Source organism: Echiichthys vipera, assembly GCF_963691815.1.
Source record: "Echiichthys vipera genome assembly, chromosome: 9".
In the NCBI taxonomy this organism is placed as follows: Eukaryota; Metazoa; Chordata; class Actinopteri; order Perciformes; family Trachinidae; genus Echiichthys; species Echiichthys vipera.
Genome location: NC_139834.1, coordinates 8,083,292 through 8,101,976, shown reverse-complemented (window position 1 = coordinate 8,101,976; position 18,685 = coordinate 8,083,292). Strand labels below are relative to the sequence as shown.

At 39.8% G+C, this 18,685-nt stretch overlaps 2 protein-coding genes across 3 annotated transcripts; both read left to right on the top strand.

The window, feature by feature from the left end:
* Positions 1 to 250: 250 nt before the first annotated feature.
* slc48a1a (solute carrier family 48 member 1a) lies at positions 251 to 3,189 on the top strand. 2 transcript variants are annotated; one of them, XR_014593364.1, is made up of 4 exons: positions 251 to 700; positions 1,594 to 1,761; positions 1,857 to 2,550; positions 2,583 to 3,189. XR_014593364.1 is itself a non-coding variant. In XM_083920667.1 (3 exons), the coding sequence occupies exons 1-3, from the start codon at positions 571 to 573 to the stop codon at positions 1,991 to 1,993; spliced, it is 435 nt and encodes a 144-aa protein (XP_083776793.1). In that variant the 5' UTR covers positions 251 to 570; the 3' UTR covers positions 1,994 to 3,189. The 2 variants fall into 2 exon arrangements, 1 of the variants encoding a protein (XP_083776793.1); XM_083920667.1 differs by having other exon boundaries at positions 1,857 to 3,189.
* Positions 3,190 to 4,309: 1,120 nt separating this feature from the next.
* Positions 4,310 to 17,181, top strand: LOC310951988 (solute carrier family 26 member 9-like; the record flags this gene model as incomplete). The annotated part of the gene is made up of 21 exons (XM_083920475.1): positions 4,310 to 4,434; positions 4,635 to 4,774; positions 5,133 to 5,243; positions 5,394 to 5,569; positions 5,662 to 5,830; positions 5,931 to 6,073; positions 6,189 to 6,271; positions 6,382 to 6,529; positions 6,615 to 6,728; positions 6,874 to 6,951; positions 7,060 to 7,155; positions 7,251 to 7,357; positions 7,460 to 7,529; positions 7,618 to 7,710; positions 7,801 to 7,941; positions 8,063 to 8,311; positions 9,365 to 9,419; positions 9,791 to 9,927; positions 11,284 to 11,343; positions 12,261 to 12,348; positions 17,141 to 17,181. 21 exons carry the CDS (start codon positions 4,310 to 4,312, stop codon positions 17,179 to 17,181), a joined length of 2,424 nt encoding a protein of 807 aa, XP_083776601.1.
* Between the last annotated feature and the right edge of the window lie 1,504 nt (positions 17,182 to 18,685).

Genomic DNA, 18,685 nt, shown 5'->3' with positions numbered 1-18,685 from the left:
TTGAATGCACAAGTGATAGATGACTTTCCGGCCAAATTGTTGAGAGAAACACCCAAACAGATTCGTTTTTTCAACATAGCAACAACAACTATTTTGTATTCTGAGTGTTGCCTAGCAAGTTAAGCCTATGTACCGACCATTTAAACCGAAGAAAATTAGTTCTCACTTTTAAAATTGCGGCACCGGCTGAAGACGGGGATCCGCGGTGAGGGTGTGTTCTCGTTCACCGCCTGTCATCTTTGCGGTGTACATCAGATAAACGCTTGTGTTTGGTATTTTATTGCTGTCTGGTTAAATCTAAAGAGTGTCATCTGACTTTGTGTGTCGCAATAGGTGCATGACCAAACGATTAATTATCGTTTCCTGAAGCTACTTTTGCTAAAAGCGGCGTTCTCGGTGGTGGCTCAACCGACCGTCGGTGTCCGTTGTTGTTGTTTTCCTGACGTTTATCATCGCTGATATTACATAATGTGGCGGTAAGCCGTCGATGTTAGCTTAATACCAGCCTGTCTTTTACGCCTATAACTCTCACGTCTGTGCTTATTTGTGTGGCAGTAGTTGTATTTTACGATGGGAGTCAGCAGAATTTACATTAGCATAGGATATGCTACCTTTGGCACTCTGGTTGGATTTTCGGCTTTCCTGGTCTGGAATATCGCGTACAAACAGCCATGGACGGCGGCCATGGGAGGCCTGTCAGGTATGTGTTCACCTCTACAGTGTGAACTGTACTGTTACACTGTACTGTGTTTGTCTTCTTCACATGATACTGACTGTCTTATCCTTTTACAAGGCCCGCACAGTCTCAGCACCACACCACAATCATCATAAGGTGTTCGCTGTATTTTCTGTATTCTTTAGTCGGTGTCACTGAGAACTTAGCACATTATTTGTGTCAGTGTTTGTTTGAATCCAGCTTGTGTCTGTTCGCTGGCTAAAGGCTACTCATGTGGCTCACACTGGTGCATATGAGCAGATTGGCAGCTTATGGCCTTTGAAGCTTCCCCTCTGGTTTAAACAATACCAGTTTTAGCAGTTTTGGTGAATGTTACTTTTAGCATATTTATTGTAGCCTGACTGAAATGGGCTTTTTGAGGTCCACCTATAAGAAATGTTTTAAAAAATAAATGCATTAGATGAACATTAATCTTGATAAAGTTACCTCCTTTAGTGATTTAATTGTGACCATGATAAATACTGAGCAGGATTTTTTTCAGTTGAAAAAAATCCACAGTCAATGCACCCTGGTTAACAATCTGTGTAATAGAGACACTAAATAACCTCAAATCTCGTTTGAGATTTTTGTACTGCCATTTTTTTCTCACTTATTTGCCAACATCTACTGATACCGTTATATCTGCTAATATTTCCAAACAATTTAAAGACATCACCTTGGACATTATGAAATTGTGAAGGAGACTTTTCACCATTTTTGTTTAGAAAATAAATGACAAATTGAGAAAACAGATTCAATAGGAAAGAATGAAAGAGAAAGTTAGTCGCAGCCCCATACAGTATGTGGATGATTGTTGGCTGTGTAGGCAAAGCTTTAAAATACACTGTGTGAAAGTGTGTTTTTGTTTCTTTCATCAGGAGTTCTGGCGCTCTGGTGTCTCATCACACACGTCATGTACCTGCAGGACTTCTGGCGCACCTGGCTCAAAGGCCTCAAGTTCTTCATCACTGTTGGGACGCTCTTCTCAGTTTTGGCTGTGGCTGCCTTCATTACCTTCCTAACTCTTGCCATCACACAGAAGCAATGTAAACATCTCTCTACTGTGCCTAGTTTAGAATTAGTGATGATTGATATAAATGGAAGAAAACATTTATTTATGTATAATTTTTCTGTCTCACAGCTCTTTCTGACCCGAGGAGCCTCTATCTCTCGTGTGTGTGGAGCTTCCTGACTCTCAAGTGGTCCTTCCTCTTGGCCTTACACTCCTACAGATATCGCCAGGAGTTTGCAGACATCAGCATCCTCAGCGATTTCTAGTCAGTCCTGATTTTATAGTCTGTGATGGACTTGGAGGGTTTTTAGGCTGCCAGCAGGAGCTGGTCAAAGAGCTTTTGTAACAAAGAGGAAGAAAAGCAGACATGACTACACTTACAAAGTGATCTGACTTCTACCGTATGGAGTTGCACTTGCTTAACAAGCTCTGTGTTTGTATTGTTACCTGTTCCCTTACTTTTAATGACCCAGATATTATATTCCTGTAAGTATTCATAAGTCTAAACCCCTGAAGACTGGAACTGCTTTTGATTTAATTGCTTGAGGCTGTTTGTGTAAAGACATGCTGTGATTTTTTTCCGGCAGATTTTGAATTTCTTGGAATTGTTTCATCTTAAAACAGCTGTTAAAGGCTTTTAACTCAATAAGGTGTAAGAATGAAAGTGGAAATACTCTTAACGTCCTCAGAACCAAAACTAAAACCTCCTACCTGAAGCCACTCCGGTAATCACTTGGTTGACAGTGTATGTTGTTTGAATGTTTGTACCCAGATTAGCTTTTTTTAAATAGTTTTTAATAACTGTATTAAACCCCCAGACTACGCGGTCAGTCAGTCAGTCAGTCAGTCAGTCAGTCAGTCAGTCAGTCATGAAACCATTTTTTTAATAATCAAATCACTGATATGAATAGCTGAACATCTATTTAAAGCTTTTTAAAGAGGGCAGTTGATGCAATTCTTTTCTCCCTTTATAGCCCACTTTCTAATATACAAAAGTGAGGATAAGGCATTCTTGTGGAATTTTTGCTTTTGATCTTTTGTTCCACCAACAGGGGGAGGCTTGCATTTTTCTGTCCACTGGAAAATGATGGCATTCCTCTAAAGAGAAAACACAAACGAATTTGATGAATAATTGCACTTTAGTCTTTGATATTGATGCCAATGTTTTGCACACAAATCTCAATACAATGGAAGAAATCATGTTCATCTCTGTCTCACCCTTTTAAATGTTGAAATACACTATACGTATAATTTATTTTACAGTTGGTATGATTTGTGTAAGTCAAGTATAAAACTAAAGTAAAATGAACCTAAGCTTGTAAGTGGTTTAGTTCTAGCTGATGCTCATGTCTACCTTCTACCATAAACTGTGTAAATGTATTTCTATTGATAAAAGAATGAATGTGAGGACGCTACATGTAAATAGAAACTGAACCCATTAAAGTTGCATTTATTAATTACACCATGTCTCCAGTGACTCAATTTGAGTGATTGAACCGTCCTGCAAGGCTGCATGTGCTGAAGGGTTTTTAGTTTCAAAGCTCCACCCAGAAGGTGTAGAGGGTCTTTAGTGTAGCTTGATAAGTAATCAAACAAGCACACACATCAGAGCCGAATGCCTGCAGACGTTGTGCTTCGACAATAAGGTACAGTGCTGTCGTCTTTTGAGACTTTTACATAAACTAATACAGAGCTTCTTAACATACTGAAATAAAAACTGTTAAATTTTAGAGGTCAGCTCATTTCTTGCTGTTGTCATTTGGATTTCATTTATTCAAAGTTGTGCATTTTTTGACAATTGTTTCACTTTAAATAGTAAAATGCGCATTTAACAATAAAAATAAAATAGATTTTCTTATAAAACATGAAAGGTGATAGATTGTATGACAAAGAATAATCTAGTGCGTGTGCTACAAATATTTCAGCAGTCCACCTACCTGTTGGCTGATCCTTCACACTTCAAGGTTAGATTAAGGCCCTTGAAATGTGTCGCCTAAATGCAAAACCACAGAGGAGTAATCCTAAAGCACTCTTGTCTCCACAACTACAGTATAAAATTATAATTATTTTTTTAAGAGGTGACATATCAACTGTGTAACCTTATTTTAAACATGCTGTTGAGTTAAAATGATGTTGATACTACCTTCAGTTAGGGATGGGCGATATGGCCAAAAGTTTCTATCCCAACATAGATAATTTTATCTCGATAACGAGCACAATATAGCATGTATTCTAATAGTTTAATAAATAAATAGTCTATGTGAGATAACCCCGTGGCAAAGTCCATTTTCTTATTTTATTAAGAACTTTATTGCAAAATGAACATAACGTACAAGGGTTAAAATGTATAACTCTGTCCAAATGATGTACACAGTGCTTTTTTTTCACAATATGAACGCTATAGAAAAATACATAATTCTAATATAGTCTTGACGATGTACTGTCTATCATATTGCTCAGCCCTAGCTTGTCTTGATTGATGACTATAAGAAAATATAATTCCTCGTCTTGAATTGCAAATTGAAGAAATACTTTGAGACAGAATTTTCTATGGTCTTAATGTTTCTCAGTATGCTATAGCCATGCACCAGGACCGCCCACGTTATGCTATTGACAGGCCCGCGTATAACCTCTCAGACTTTGACCGAGAGTTTGACAAGAAGACTCGACACTTCCCCGTCGGAGAAAAGGTGAAGAAACTCTTCAGGTACAGAATTGCAATCCTGTCGCACAGTCAACATGAACTGCATGTCTGCCCATCACACTAACTCTACCTCTGACAAGCTTTGTGTTGTGATCAAACAGTGGAGAGAGCCCCATAGCTATCAGGTTTAGACATGTGTTATGGACTTTTTCAAAGCAACAACCAGAGCTCTTCAAAGAGATCCCCTTGTTTGTTTCCGTCAGATGCTCTGTGCTGAGACTCAAAGGCTTGTTATTCCGACATCTGCCCATACTGAGCTGGCTTCCCAAGTACAGAGTGAAAGAAAACCTGCTGTGTGATGTCATCAGCGGGGTCAGCGCCGGTACCATTCAGGTTCCCCAAGGTCAGTCAATACTCTCCTCATTATGCCTCTATAATACCCACTGACTGACTGGCTCCAGTATATAACACAGTGTGTGTATTTATAAAGCTATAACGTCAGTGCTGGAGTATCGTTTGGCATCACCAGCTTATCATTCTGGGATAGCAGGGAAAAAACCCCACTCTGGCTTGTTTGTATTTCTTTGAACCAGTCATAATGGACTTAGGTGGCGTTAAGCCAACAGTGCCTTTGCAAAACAGATAGCGTAGAAAGCAGAAGGAGCCTGACATCCGGTGTGTACGAGATGCACTGGATGTGCATCAAGTGAGCCAGACTGTGATTTATGTGACAGTTATGAAAAACTTTCTGTTCTTTCCAGGCATGGCATTTGCCCTCCTTGCAAACCTCCCTCCTGTCAATGGTCTCTATTCCTCTTTCTTCCCCCTCATCCCATATTTCTTCATGGGCACTGCTCACCAGATGGTCCCAGGTAAATCAGAGTGATTTTTCTGCAGTGGTTTCACATGACAGTGATAAGTTGCCAGAGTTGCAAGGTGCAGATCGGCTAGCGCTCAGCCTGACTGCCCAGTTTGCAGTATGACAAAGAAAATAGATGTGACACACTGCTTCCTATGTCTAGGCACGTTTGCTGTCCTCAGCATTATGGTGGGAATCGTGTGTCTTAGGTTGGCGCCAGAGTCAGACTTCAGCCATTTCAATGCCACTCTTAACGCTACAATAGTGGACACAGACCTGATGAATGAGGTTCGCCTGGGAATATCTGGAACGCTGGCCTGTCTCACTGCAATCATACAGGTACTCAGCACTAAAAGCTTAGTCTTGTGCAGTTTGAAAGAAATGAAATGTAATGTAAAAGCGACACCTTGAGAATACTTATATCTGTGCAGATTGGCTTTGGCTTCATGCAGTTTGGGTTTGTAGCCATCTATCTGTCAGAATCTTTCGTCAGAGGCTTCATGACGGCTGCAGGATTGCAGATCCTCATCTCGGTGCTCAAGTACATCTTTGGCATCCATGTCCCACCTTATAGTGGTCCGCTGGCTGTTATATATGCAAGTGATTCTTCATATTGTGGTCAAAGAACATCACAATACTTAGGTTGCAGGATTTGCTGATAAAAGATTTCATTTCAATTCTTTGTCACAGACTCTTGTAGATATCGTACGTGGCCTTCCTGATACCAACATAGCATCATTAGTATTTGCTCTGGTCAGCAGTGTGGTTCTGATTGTGGTGAAGGAACTCAGTGCACGCTACCGCCACAAGCTGCCATTCCCCATTCCAATGGAGATCGTAATTGTAAGTAGTTTATACTTGTCTTTTCTCAGAGGACCCAAAAGTGGACTTCTTTGATTTCTGTGTAATTTAAAGATAAAGTTTAAGAGTGATTGATTCCTGTTGCTGTACATCACAGGTGGTGGTGGCCACAGCGATCTCGGGCCCTCTGCATCTTCCTGAGATCTATCACATGGACATAGTGGGAAAAATTCCTTTGGGGTATAGCATACATCAGTATACTTGGAATCAATTATTGCCTCATTGTCACTTTTTTAAATTCATTTAAATTTTTGTACAGTTTATATTTTTTTCTTGTCTTTTTTTTCCAGATTCCCCGCTCCAATCCTGCCAACAGTGAGTCAGTGGGGCGACATGTTGAGCACAGCTTTCTCCCTGGCAATCGTGGGGTATGTCATCAACCTGGCTATGGGCAGGACACTGGCAGCCAAGCATGGCTACGACGTAGATCCCAACCAGGTAGAAAATGTGTAGTATCCACATTTACTAGTTAAATGTGTATTTTATTACATTTTGTAAAAACAACATACATGGTCTTGTACAGGAAATGTTGGCTCTTGGCTGCAGCAATTTCCTCGGGTCCTTCTTTAAGATCCATGTGATCTGCTGTGCCCTGTCTGTAACTCTGGCTGTGGACAGTGCTGGTGGAACATCACAGGTGAGTGCTGCTTTACCACTCCGAGGTTCTGTAACTGTAATTGAGGTCAAATATTGTGTGTAATTTCATCAAAAATACTATGGACAACTAGTAAATAATATCTCAAATTGCTCCCTACTGCACCTCTGTTACTGGCCTCTCGTAGTTTGCCAGTCTGTGCGTGATGCTGGTTGTAATGGTTACCATGCTTGCACTGGGAGCATTCCTGAAACCACTGCCAAAAGTAGGTGGACATATTATTTGGAAGAATTAGACAAAATATTTAAGTATAGGTTCAGAAAGAGGAAAATGTAAAGATGATTACTGAGCCGTGTAATCTTGGTTTCCCCAGTCAGTGCTTGGAGCCTTGATCGCAGTAAACCTGAAGAACACGCTCCTTCAGCTCTCTGATCCTTATTACTTATGGAAGAAGAGCAAATTGGACTGTGTGAGTCAAAGCCTTGGATGCAATATTGTAGCACGATATGATGCTATATATGTTTTTCCATATTTGATCTTATTCTATTGTTATTTCTCTTCCAGTGTGTGTGGGTTGTGTCATTCTTGGCCACATTCTTCCTAAGCTTGCCTTATGGAGTTGCTATCGGAGTGGGCTTTTCCATCCTGGTAGTGATATTCAAGACACAGTTGTGAGTAAACAGTCTATTTTTTGTAAATGAAAAGCAGATAATGCAGCAGAGTATAAAGTGTTTATTAATGCACTAGTCTTTTTAATAATGCATTCCTCTTAGTCGTAATGGTTCGGAAGTAGCTCAGGTTATGGATACGGACATCTACAAAAACCCAAAGGTGTACAGTAAGGTATGAAAATAAAATATTTGTGTGTGTTTTTGTCATTACTCATAATGTAAGGGGAAATCCATCTTATCTTTTTGCGATAACTCCACAGGTCGTATCGATAAAGGGTGTGAAAATAGTGAACTATTGCTCACCACTCTATTTTGCAAATGCTGAAATATTTCGCCAGAAAGTCATCAAAAAGGTACGCTGAAAAAATGACGTGTTTTGCTGTCGTTCAAGGTTAGAATCCTGTGGTATATGGGTGTTTACACATAGACATGTTTGTGTCTAGACTGGGCTGGATCCTGGCAAACTGCTTCTGGCCAGGCGGAAGTTCTTGGAGAAAGAACAGAGGGAAAAAGCGAAAGAGGAAAAGAAAGACAATGAGACGAGAAGGAGGAAACCCAGCTCTTTGGTTAACATGAAGTCTCAGGTGGGATTAAGTGTAAACGATACATGACAAACGTGTTTGACCTAGCAGCTCGTAGCAGATTTGAAACACAAGCTGTGACCTTTTCTGTACACCTTTCTCTGTGTATTTCCTCCAAATCTAGACCATATCTCAGCTTGAACTGCAAAATGACTTTGATATGAGCGATGGCAGCGCCAGCAAACCTGAACCTCCCACCAGCTATGTCAACTTCCACCGTAGTGACATTGAGCTGAGTGAGCAGGAGCCTGACCAAGAGCCACCCAGTCCCACTGTCACACTGGAGACTCAGCCCATGCCCTTCCACACCCTCATCCTCGACTTCGCAGGGGTCTGCTTCATAGATCTAATGGGAATCAAAGTATTGATAAAGGTTGTAAGCTTACAAGGTCTTTTGCAATACTAGATTCCCTACTCAAACAACCTTTTCTGGTTCATTATTTTTGTATTATCAGTATGGCACTCCTAAAAAGTTCAATAAGAAGCATTTTACAGGTTTCATCATCTTTCAGGTTTTTTATCAGCATGAAAGGGTTCTTTTAAATCACAGTAAGAGTTTAAATTTGATTACAGTAATAATAATATGATGATGATTGATAACATGTATCGGCTTTAATTTTACAAGATGTGTGTTATAAAACCATTAGCAAAATACATGTCATTTAATAAATTAACACATTTACGCTAGTAAAGTGACGTATAACCCACATAGCATGCAGTTTCACTGGCTTACTGTTATGCTAATGTTAGCCCTACATTACCATGACACGCAGATACTCTCCTTAATAAAAACCTTTATAAAAACGGCGAGAAGACACACTTATGGAACTGTCATGTAAAAGATACGTAGAGTGTCATTATTGCGATGGTGTCTTGAATCACTCTGAAGGGGTTTAATTCTCTGTAATAACTCACTCACTCTACATTAACCTACTTATTACACGGCTGCTTGCTAAAGAAATCAATAGTGTGACACAAACTATTGTTTCTAAAAGTGATTTTATCGATTTAAAATTTGTCCTCAATATTCTATGATCCATAGCAACGGTAATAAATACTAATAATTTCCTAATAATATATACTTATATATGACTAACCTATCTTAGCTGATTTGCATTGACAGGGAGCTTGAAATGTTCAATAGATGGTTAATAATAGTAATAAAAGCATAATCAGAGCAAAAGTCTATATTTCAATTCAAGAAAAAGAACCAGTTAAAGTGTAGAGAACTGTCTAAATGAAAAAAGAGAGCTATTAACCTGGATGTGGTAAAATGTGTTTAATGCAGACTGCCTCTACAATGCGTTGTAATTCTATACTCTCCTTTGATTTGTGAGATTGGACCCTTCCTTACTGAACCTTTTTATGAGGGAATTTACAATATGTGTGTACAGTCATAGTTATTCTTCCTCTATTTCCCCCACAGATGAACCAAAGCTACTCGATGCTTGGCATTAAACTGTTCTTGGCGAATGTTCAAGGTAAAATCTTAAATAACTTAAGTGCATTTCACACTTGTTGGCTCTACTGAACAGTTGGCATGGAAACAGACCCCGTCAATCATTCAACATTAAGTCCATAAGGCTTGTGAAGGACACTGGCAGAATAAATGTACAATTGTAAGTCAGAGATTAAATGCCTAAACACTTGTCACTGGGCACACGAGCCTTCCATTTCCTAGTGAGATAAAGATAAAGTGGTGATTCTGAATTGTTGTGATGGACTACTTTTAAATATTTTCTTGGCATATAGTATAGCTATTTTATGTATTTTATTTATAAGTACCACATGGACGTCAAGGTAAAAATCACTTGTTTTAAGTGTGTGCTGTTTGTTGTCTTGCTGCTTGCAGCCCAGGTGTATGAAGAACTGGAGGTTGGAGGAGCTTTTGATGATGGCAATATTGCCCGCAGTAATCTCTTCCTTTCTGTCCACGATGCCATTGTGTTTTCTCAGCAGACCTCTGGAGACAGACAAGTCTCCCCCAAGGTAAGCCTCACTGTAGGAAATAACCATATCACTCAAATGCTTTTTTCACAACATCACATACAAACACCTGTTCAAGGGTTCTGAGGTTAAGGATATAAAGTGAGATTAAGAAGAGTAGAAAATCAAGATTTATTTTATAAGTACCATTTCCCTCTTTCAGCACAGCTTTATTCACCTTATCTGGTTCAACAAGGGTAAACAGAAATATCACACAGGATTTTGAGACAAATTAAGGACCACAGCAAACAAGGTTGTAAGTTACATAAAGGTCATGCTGGATATTGTATGCTGTGTGCCTGGTTTTGTCTTCTCTTACTGCCTGATAAGCATTGTGCACCTTTCTAAAAGAGAAATTTGCCACTTTTAATGTGGATGTTCAATCAGGGTTGATGGTAAATGTCGATTGAAGTTATACATTCTTCAGTGTTGGCTATGTTGACCAAGAAAACTGCAGTTTGCAGCTGCAAAAACAGTTCCTGCATCTAGTGATGTAGTTGGAGGTGAGGAAGAACCACAGGCTATTCAGCTTGGATTTCACCTCCGGGTAGCTAGGGGATGCGCTGTAAATACTGCTCAGAACAGAACTTCTTTACTCTACAAGTAATATGAGTGCATAGGATGTTATGGGCAAGGATGCATTTTACAGTGTTTTGGCTAACTCAGTAATTTTTGTCACCTGCAAATTAACGAAAATGCTGCATGAATTCAAGTTGGGCTTTTATTGTAATATGCTGCTGTTGACAGTGTGGAACATAATAAAGAGTTGTTGCTCTCTTGGTTTACACTGTTCCAGATTATGGAGCCTCTGTGTTTTTGTTTTATATTGCCTGCATATGTAACTAGGTTTTGGCAGGAGCTTTCTTGGTCGATACGACACAGACTGAAGAAGGTATTGCTTGAGCTGAACACATTTACCATGAACACTGATGTTCATCCACATAAAAGGTGGCACATTTTTTCTTAAAGCATCTGACCGAACAGACATTACCAATCATCAGGATTTAAAACACAGTTAATGTAGATGACAGTGTTGCAATCTTTCATTCACGATTCATTAAGGGAGGTTATGTATGTGTTGCCAGTCTCAACTGCCAAAAAAATACCCTGAAATAATGCCTCTCTTTTTAACAACTGGTGGATACTCAGAATGACTTTAAACGCGCATGTGCACAGTTTACTACAAATTGTAAACAGTAACGTATGTCATTATTTTAAACACCACTTTAGAGTTACTTTGGCTTTAGCTTGCCTCTTACATCCACATGTTTTCTACTCCCACCAGCAATATTGCATTTGGAACAGAGCAATTTCAGTGTTTGCCTGTTTGACTTTAAATATTCACTTTGTTGGCTGCAGGCAGAGCAAGCGAGACAGGAACTCGCCTTTAACATTAATGAGGAGAAGGATCTGGAGCAGGTATGCACTAGTTTGCCCATCAAGCTGATTCAAAACCACAATCTTACATTTATTCACAACAAAGCCATTACTCTTTATCTAAGAGTAGTTTTACTTTTACAGGAAATGTTTTGAGCACTGCAGTGAAGACAAGCAGAAGAAACAGGCCCGAAGATACTAACAGTGCTCTTCAGTGTCACAGTCATTTATAGAAATGTAATGTTGGCAACAACAGTACTTTCTGTGCTTGATCTTTGTATCGGTTATCTTAATAAAATGTTTTACTTTGTGGTTGGTGCACAGTTATCAGTACTTGGCTCCACTGACAGGGGGTGGTACAGACCAGCACAAGAGACCCCAGTAACAAGAAGAATTCTTCGAAGATAACGAGGGAAACTCTGAGGCTCAGTTCACCCACCCTCTCACAGTAACTGTGGAGTGAACCTGCTGACTGTGCAGTCATACAGAAGTGGTCCTGTAATTAACTGAGAGTGTGCATGGCCACAGCTGTGTGGTATAGCCAGCTGAGCAGCCTGGCTAAGTCCCTGTGGAGGCAAGCCACAGAGAAAGGCTAAACACAAATAAAAGGAGGAATACAAAGCATCAGCACTTTCATCACTCTGTTATCTTGCAAACTCTATGAAGGACCACATTCTCCATCATATTCCATCAGGTGTAATCAAGCTACAACAACCAAAATCACTTATAATTGTTTCCAGTTGCATTGGCAGAGTGACTGTAACAAAGAAAAATATGTGGGCCAACTAACTTGTGTTTGTGTAGCAGGTGCTTAAAGGCATGTGGTGTCTGGCCTCGCAGCAGGCTGACAGTGGTGTTGGTATGCTTGTGATGCATGAATGGATTTATGAAGCTATTAAGAAATCATCCTAAGGTATTCTGGCACACATCTGCTCCCCTGCTCTCCTTCCTCTCTGCAGCAAATTGGCACCACAAGTGATTACAAGGTTTCTGTGGCCATCAGCTTTAATTTGGAGCTCAGGGAAAGTCTCTCATCACTTAATGTGTGTATGTGCTCAGCCTCTTCTTTCTTTACTCCCATTGTTTTGAGACCATCTGTAGAAGCCCTTTGCTGCTTGGGCCTGATTTAAATAAGTTGAATTGGTGAAATAAACACATGGAAATAGTTAGATTAACCACTCGTTCTTGTCTTTAAAGATTCCATATTGTAAAAAGTGAGAGTTGTATGTCTTTTTTAACTATAAAGCAGGTCGAGGTGCTGTATAAATACTGTGAAAATATCAGAATGCTCAATGCACAGAGAAATACACACAGCCTGTTTTCAGGAACTGGGTCTTTAAACGAGCCATGTTTGAATGTATAAAAAAGGAGTCATTTCACATATTATGTCCCAGTTATACACACATACTCTAAACACTAAAGTCCCACAATGCAATCCTCTCCCAATGTTGGTCAGAGCTGCAAAGGTGGTGGTATGACAGCTGCAGAAAAATCTTTAAAAACAAATACATTTATCTTTGTCATTCATTGGCACATGTATCGTATCATTTCCTTGTAAACTAAACACAGCTGTGGCTCAGGGGGAGATCCACAGCTCCTCCTGTCTGCTGGTTGAAGTGTCCTTGAGCAGAACACTGAATCTCAACTTTAAATATCTAAGTTTATAAATGCAGTCTAACATTTAGGATATATTGTAGTATACCATACACAGTGAGTTTGTAGTTTAAAATTGGGATAAATGCCACCACTTCTAAACTTTCTGTCAGAGGTAACAGTGGAGGGTCAGTCAGGAGAAAGCACTTTTGCAGTTGTAGGGTTGCAGTGCCTTGCTCTGGGGCACATTTCAGACATTCATTTTCCAGCTTGCATCTAGAATTGATCCCCATATCAGTGCTTGGTAACCCTTTGTTACTGCTAGGTCTGTATTATAATATAATATAATATAATTTCCCCTTATCAGTAACGCTATAGGTTGAACCCCCCCCCCCCCATCCTTTTCTGGAGGTCAAATGATGATTACACTGAGTTATGAAATGCTTCTAGCTGAATCCTGTTTCAAATGAGATATCGGTATAATGGACTAGCTTCACAATCCCTGTAACTGCAAGTTCATATAAAAATTAATTTAACACCCCTTGCACATTCATTGACCATGATGGTTTAATTAACAAGGTCCCTTTTAGATATTTGAGACGGAGAGATTTATGTATTAAATTTGTTTACACGCCCAGTGGTTTCATACTATTGAGACTAATTGCATGGTGTCAGAGGGTATCTCCTCGTTGAGTCATGGGACCTTGTCATTTAGCGCTCGCCTGCTTTTATGAAGAGCTGTCCGTGAGAAAATATTCAGCTCTGACCTTTTCAGTATCAAGATTTGAATTTGGAGCGCTTTAGTAAAGCACCGTGGAGCCAAATTGTATTAAAAGACTGATGCATAAGAGCAGCTGAAACCATTTCTATAAATTTAAATAATTGCTGTTTGACATTGATCAAGCGATAGCAGTTGGTGCTTTGCATATGCATTTTATAGACCTATGTTTGGGCATCTATTCTGTTTAATTAATGAACCAGTTTGTAACCAGGGAATCATAAATCTTGAGTGTGCAATGTCAGCAAATTATCCTTGGACAGGGTTTGTTTACAAAGTTGCTGAGGGCAAATCTGACCACTGATAGCTGGTAATACTAAATGTTGCGCATTGTCTCATTCCAGTAGTTCAACGGCAATTAAATGCACCAACAATGGAACATTCTCTGGTGATTAATTAAGGCTAGAAATTATTGAGTCTGCATATCAGACTGCAGGATGGTTAATTATTTATAGTTAAATTAAGCCACAACCCCATGTTTGATGGAAAATGCTGCTCAGACTGCTTGCCATTCTTGTTTTTCTCTTTTGCAACTTGTAGATGTAATGTGATCTTTGATTTCACGGTAATATTTTTGCTTTAAAAGAAATCACACGTCTTAATTAGTCAATTGACCTTCATGGAATGATAAAAACTAGGCTGCAGAAAAGCTTTATTAAATATATCTTTTTAAATGTTTGGTTTGTGGGAAAGGAAGGAAGGAAGGAATTGATTTAAATGTATAAACAGTATCCTAAAACAAAGCTGGCACGAGGAGATAAAGCTTCAGAAAGATAAACAATTTGACCTTCCTTCTGAACATGCCATCAAGACAAAGATAGATTTGCAGCCATCATGTTGAACAGATATGCAAGGGAATGTCATCAGTGAGGTGTTTTATCATGCCATCCACTCATTAAGGCGAGCGGCAGGTACTGTTTGCTCTCCCTTCTTCTTATTAGATAAAAACCGCAGTGTGATGACTGCAGATACCAGCTCCTTACTGAGCCGTTCAGTATCAGCGGGGAAATTAGACAAGACAATGCAAAACAACGCAGTGTGGTGCAACGCTAAGGGAGCTCATTAAACAACACTGCAGCATGGGAGGAAGCCACATGACACTTTGCAACATGTCATCAGGGGTGTTGTGAGTGTTATTACACAATCATAATTTGATAGCTCGTGCACAATTACTTCATTAATTTTGAGAATATTGCATGATAAACTCACGGGCCATGAAGGACATAAAAGAGGAAAGGCTTTGATGCAATATGGTGAGGTCGTGATCCGCTGTTTATTTATGTATTGAATGATTATTTCATGGGAGACTGACATTTCTTGTTGCTTGGGGTCTTCTCAAAGTCTTTAATCTATTTGATAAGATCTCCATAGACATTGACAGGTAGTCAACATAGCTGTGAATATATGGTTATAACCACAGTATCTCTTTGTGTAAACATGTTTTTATAGGAGACAGAGTTCTGCGAAGAAATGATTAGACTGCATCGTGAAAGTAAAGGCGTGCTTGGAAAGTCTACAGCAAACACCAGTTTCACTTCACTTCTTGACGTAGTATAAAAGTCAGGCTTAAATAAATTGAACTGTCATGAATGTGGCTCAGCTGATACATGAATCAGACATTAGAGACAACGACCAGCCGTGTCTGAGTGTCTACAAATGTCTGTCAGGCAGAGCAGGCTGAGACCATTAACCGCACAAGCATTAGTGAAATTGCCCCCTGCTTCAATTGCTTAAATATATCAGAATCATTAACACAAACATTTGCAAATTGGCTTTCCAGTGAGATCCTCATGACAGCGCTCCATCCAGCTCTCGGTATGATACTTATTCATTTCAAAACACAGAGCATACAAAGTGAAAATAAGGGAAAGATGGCAAAGCAGGAAAAACTGCTGTGTTTTTCACTCAAATTGTGGTTCAGACCAATTTGATATGCTCTCTTGTTGTCGAGTGTCCCATGGGTACCTCTGTCTGCAGAGGAAACACACCTGTCTGAAGCTCAAAGGAGACACCGCTGCTTTTATCTCAATAAACAGACAAGCCAGACAGCCATTATCCAAAGCCCTTTACTGCTTTTGTTTACTTCTCTATCAAGACTCATCTTTCATCAGGGGAATTTAACTGTGGTCGGAATTCATTATCTCATTTAAATTGGAGCCAAATTTTGTTTTATCCATTGGATGCATGAAGATTGACACAAAGCCTATTGCCTAGTCTTTGAACAGTGTATCACAATATTAAACTTTAGGGACAGCACAGCAGGTATTAGCGAACATAATGTTGATCAGTTTTTAATTACCTGTGTCTATTTTGAAGTCATATGGTTTATTTAAACTTATTACTCTATGGAAAATGCAATTCTGATTGGTTAATTACGACATTCTACGTTGCCATGGTCCATTATTAAAACAATATTTTGTGTCAGATTATTGATTTATTTTGTAGCCGTGTAATAAGCGGAATAACGTACAGCGAGCTGCTCATTATTGCAAATTAAATCCCTGGGTGATTATCCCTTACATTTCTTACTTTTAAACAAATAACTACAAATATTTCCAAACTGACACATAGTGGATATTATATTTTATTGCTTCACCTCTCAGAACAGCGGTAGCAGTTACACCATGATGATTTGTAGCTGTTAAATGCAAGACAGAGGTGAGTAGATGGTCATAATGTGTTAGACAGCTGTTTTTAGAGAGCAAGGCACTCTGAATCACAATGCTGTTGTCACAATAACTGGAAGGAAAATGCTTCATCAGCAAGGACATGTTTAAAGGCCAAAGCTGTGCGTGTAATGTCTTGGGTACTTGCGCGCATGTAGATGTGCAACAAAAAGGCATTTGAATTGCAAATGACCCTCTTCCTACATTTCTGCATGGCATAAAGCACATTGTGTTGATCTTTAAAACGCTTTAATACTGCAATATATGTTACTCAACTGACTAAATTCTTAGTGGCATAGATTCAACAAGGTATTGAAAAAATTTACATGACAGCATCACACAGTTTCTGCAGATTTGTCGGCTGCTCATCAATCATGGGAATCTCTCGTTCCACGAGATCTGGTGATTGTGGAGGCAAGTTTGAGTTCACTCACATGAGTGAACTCATTGTAATGTTAAAGTTACCGGTTCGGGATGATTTGAACTTTATGACAGGATGACACTGTGATCCTAAAGGGATAGACATAGCAACAATAGTCAAGTAGGCTGTGGTGTTTAAACAGTGCTCAATTGGTAGGGACCCAATGTGTGTAAAGAAAATATCCCCCACACTGTCACACTACCATCATCAACAGCCTGAACGGTTGATACAAGGCAGGATGGATCCATGCTTTCCTGTTGTTCACGCTAAATTCTGGCCCTGACATCTGAATGTTGCAGCAGAAATCGTGACTCATCAGGCGACATTCTTCCAGTCTTTGATTACTGCCTGTGCCAATTGTAACCTCATTCCTGTTCTTAGCTTACAGGAGAGGCATCCCTTGTGATCTTCTGCTGCTGTAGCCCATCTACCCTCATCTGTGTTGCTGTTGGCTTTCTGTCAGCTCAAACCAGTTTGCCATTGTCCTTTAACCTCTGCCACCAACAAGGCATTTTGGCCCAGAGAACCGCCACTCACTAGATATTTTCACCATTTGTTATATTCTCCATTCTCTGTAAAACATAGAGATGGTTGTGCGTGAACATTCCAGTAGATAAGTAGTTTCTGATATACTCAAACCAGCCCATCTGGCACAACCATTCCTCGTTCTCAGTCGCTTAGATCACCTTTCTTCCCCACTCGGATGCTTAGTGTGAACTATAGCAGATCGTCTCTATAGAATTTGTGGACATGCCTAAATGCAATGAGTTGCTACAATGGGATTGGCTGATTAGATTGCAATAACAGGTGTACCCAATCAAATGGCCAGTACTCCAGTACCCTGGCTATTACAGCAGAAATTGTCTTCTCATCTTCTCTGAATCCAGAATGACTTTTACGGCTCAGTGTCTCACTTTAATACAGCAGTATATAACTATTACAATTTTTTTCTACTCTTACAGCTTAATGAATTATAACAGCCATATAAAACTACTCATAAGTAAAAATACAATTCTCAACTCTAAGTTCATTCTTTCTGTTGATTGCCTGCTGTAATGGCCTGCTGTGACCACAGGATGGCACTGTGGCTTTATCTGTAAACCCACAGAGCTGCTCTTCTCTGATCAGCAGTAAAAACTTTGAAGAAGTCTCAAATTCCCCCAAGGAAACCATGAAAGACAAAGTTGTGAGAGATGGAGCCGAGGCGATTAAAGAAAAAGTATGACTGTAAAAGAGCTGGTGTTGTGATCTTGTTTCCTGTGATCCATATATATTGAGCAAAGGGAGAGTGATGGTTGAGTTGGGACTGCAGCACCTCAGTGGCCCTGTAGATGAATGAAGATGCAAATTGAAGGAGGAGGAAGTTAAAGCCTTCAGTGACACTAAGCACACCCCAGAGGCCTTGGTGCAGAACGCTCAGCCTCAGCACATCAAGGACACAGCCTCTCTGTCTCAGCGTCCCCTTGGCACGCATCACATCTCGTCCGTCTACATTTTCATCCAGACAAACACTTGACTCCTTTTGTTGAGCCGAGGCAATGACGAGACAGATGTGCCCTCCACAGACAATCCAGTTTGATAAGCTGCTGCTCCACAAAACTATTAAATAACCCCAAAGAAACTACTGGAATAAAAACGAAAAAGCCCTATTTTACATGAGAATGGTTATGCCTGGAAACCGTACCCTCACACGTTGGCTTCGCCTTCGCTGTAAATGTCAATTTCATGTCAGATTCTTTCTCTATTCATCCATGACGTTTGTGATTGCTTCATCCCTTTGCATGAGAATGACTTGAAAAGAATGCTGGCCTATTCTGGACCTTGATTTCAGTGCCCTATAAATGAAATGCATCTTAAAGAGTCGGGTAGCAGCCGATCGCATGATCTGGCTCTGTTCTATAGAATATGAAATTGTGCACTGTACTA

Bases quoted from the DNA above. Each gene is read 5' to 3' on its own strand.
- slc48a1a (XM_083920667.1), top strand. From the start codon at position 571: ATGGGAGTCAGCAGAATTTACATTAGCATAGGATATGCTACCTTTGGC. The intron at 701-1,593 runs GTATGTGTTCAC...TTCTTTCATCAG, and splicing joins GGCCATGGGAGGCCTGTCAG to GAGTTCTGGCGCTCTGGTGT. The intron at 1,762-1,856 runs GTAAACATCTCT...TCTGTCTCACAG, and splicing joins TGCCATCACACAGAAGCAAT to CTCTTTCTGACCCGAGGAGC.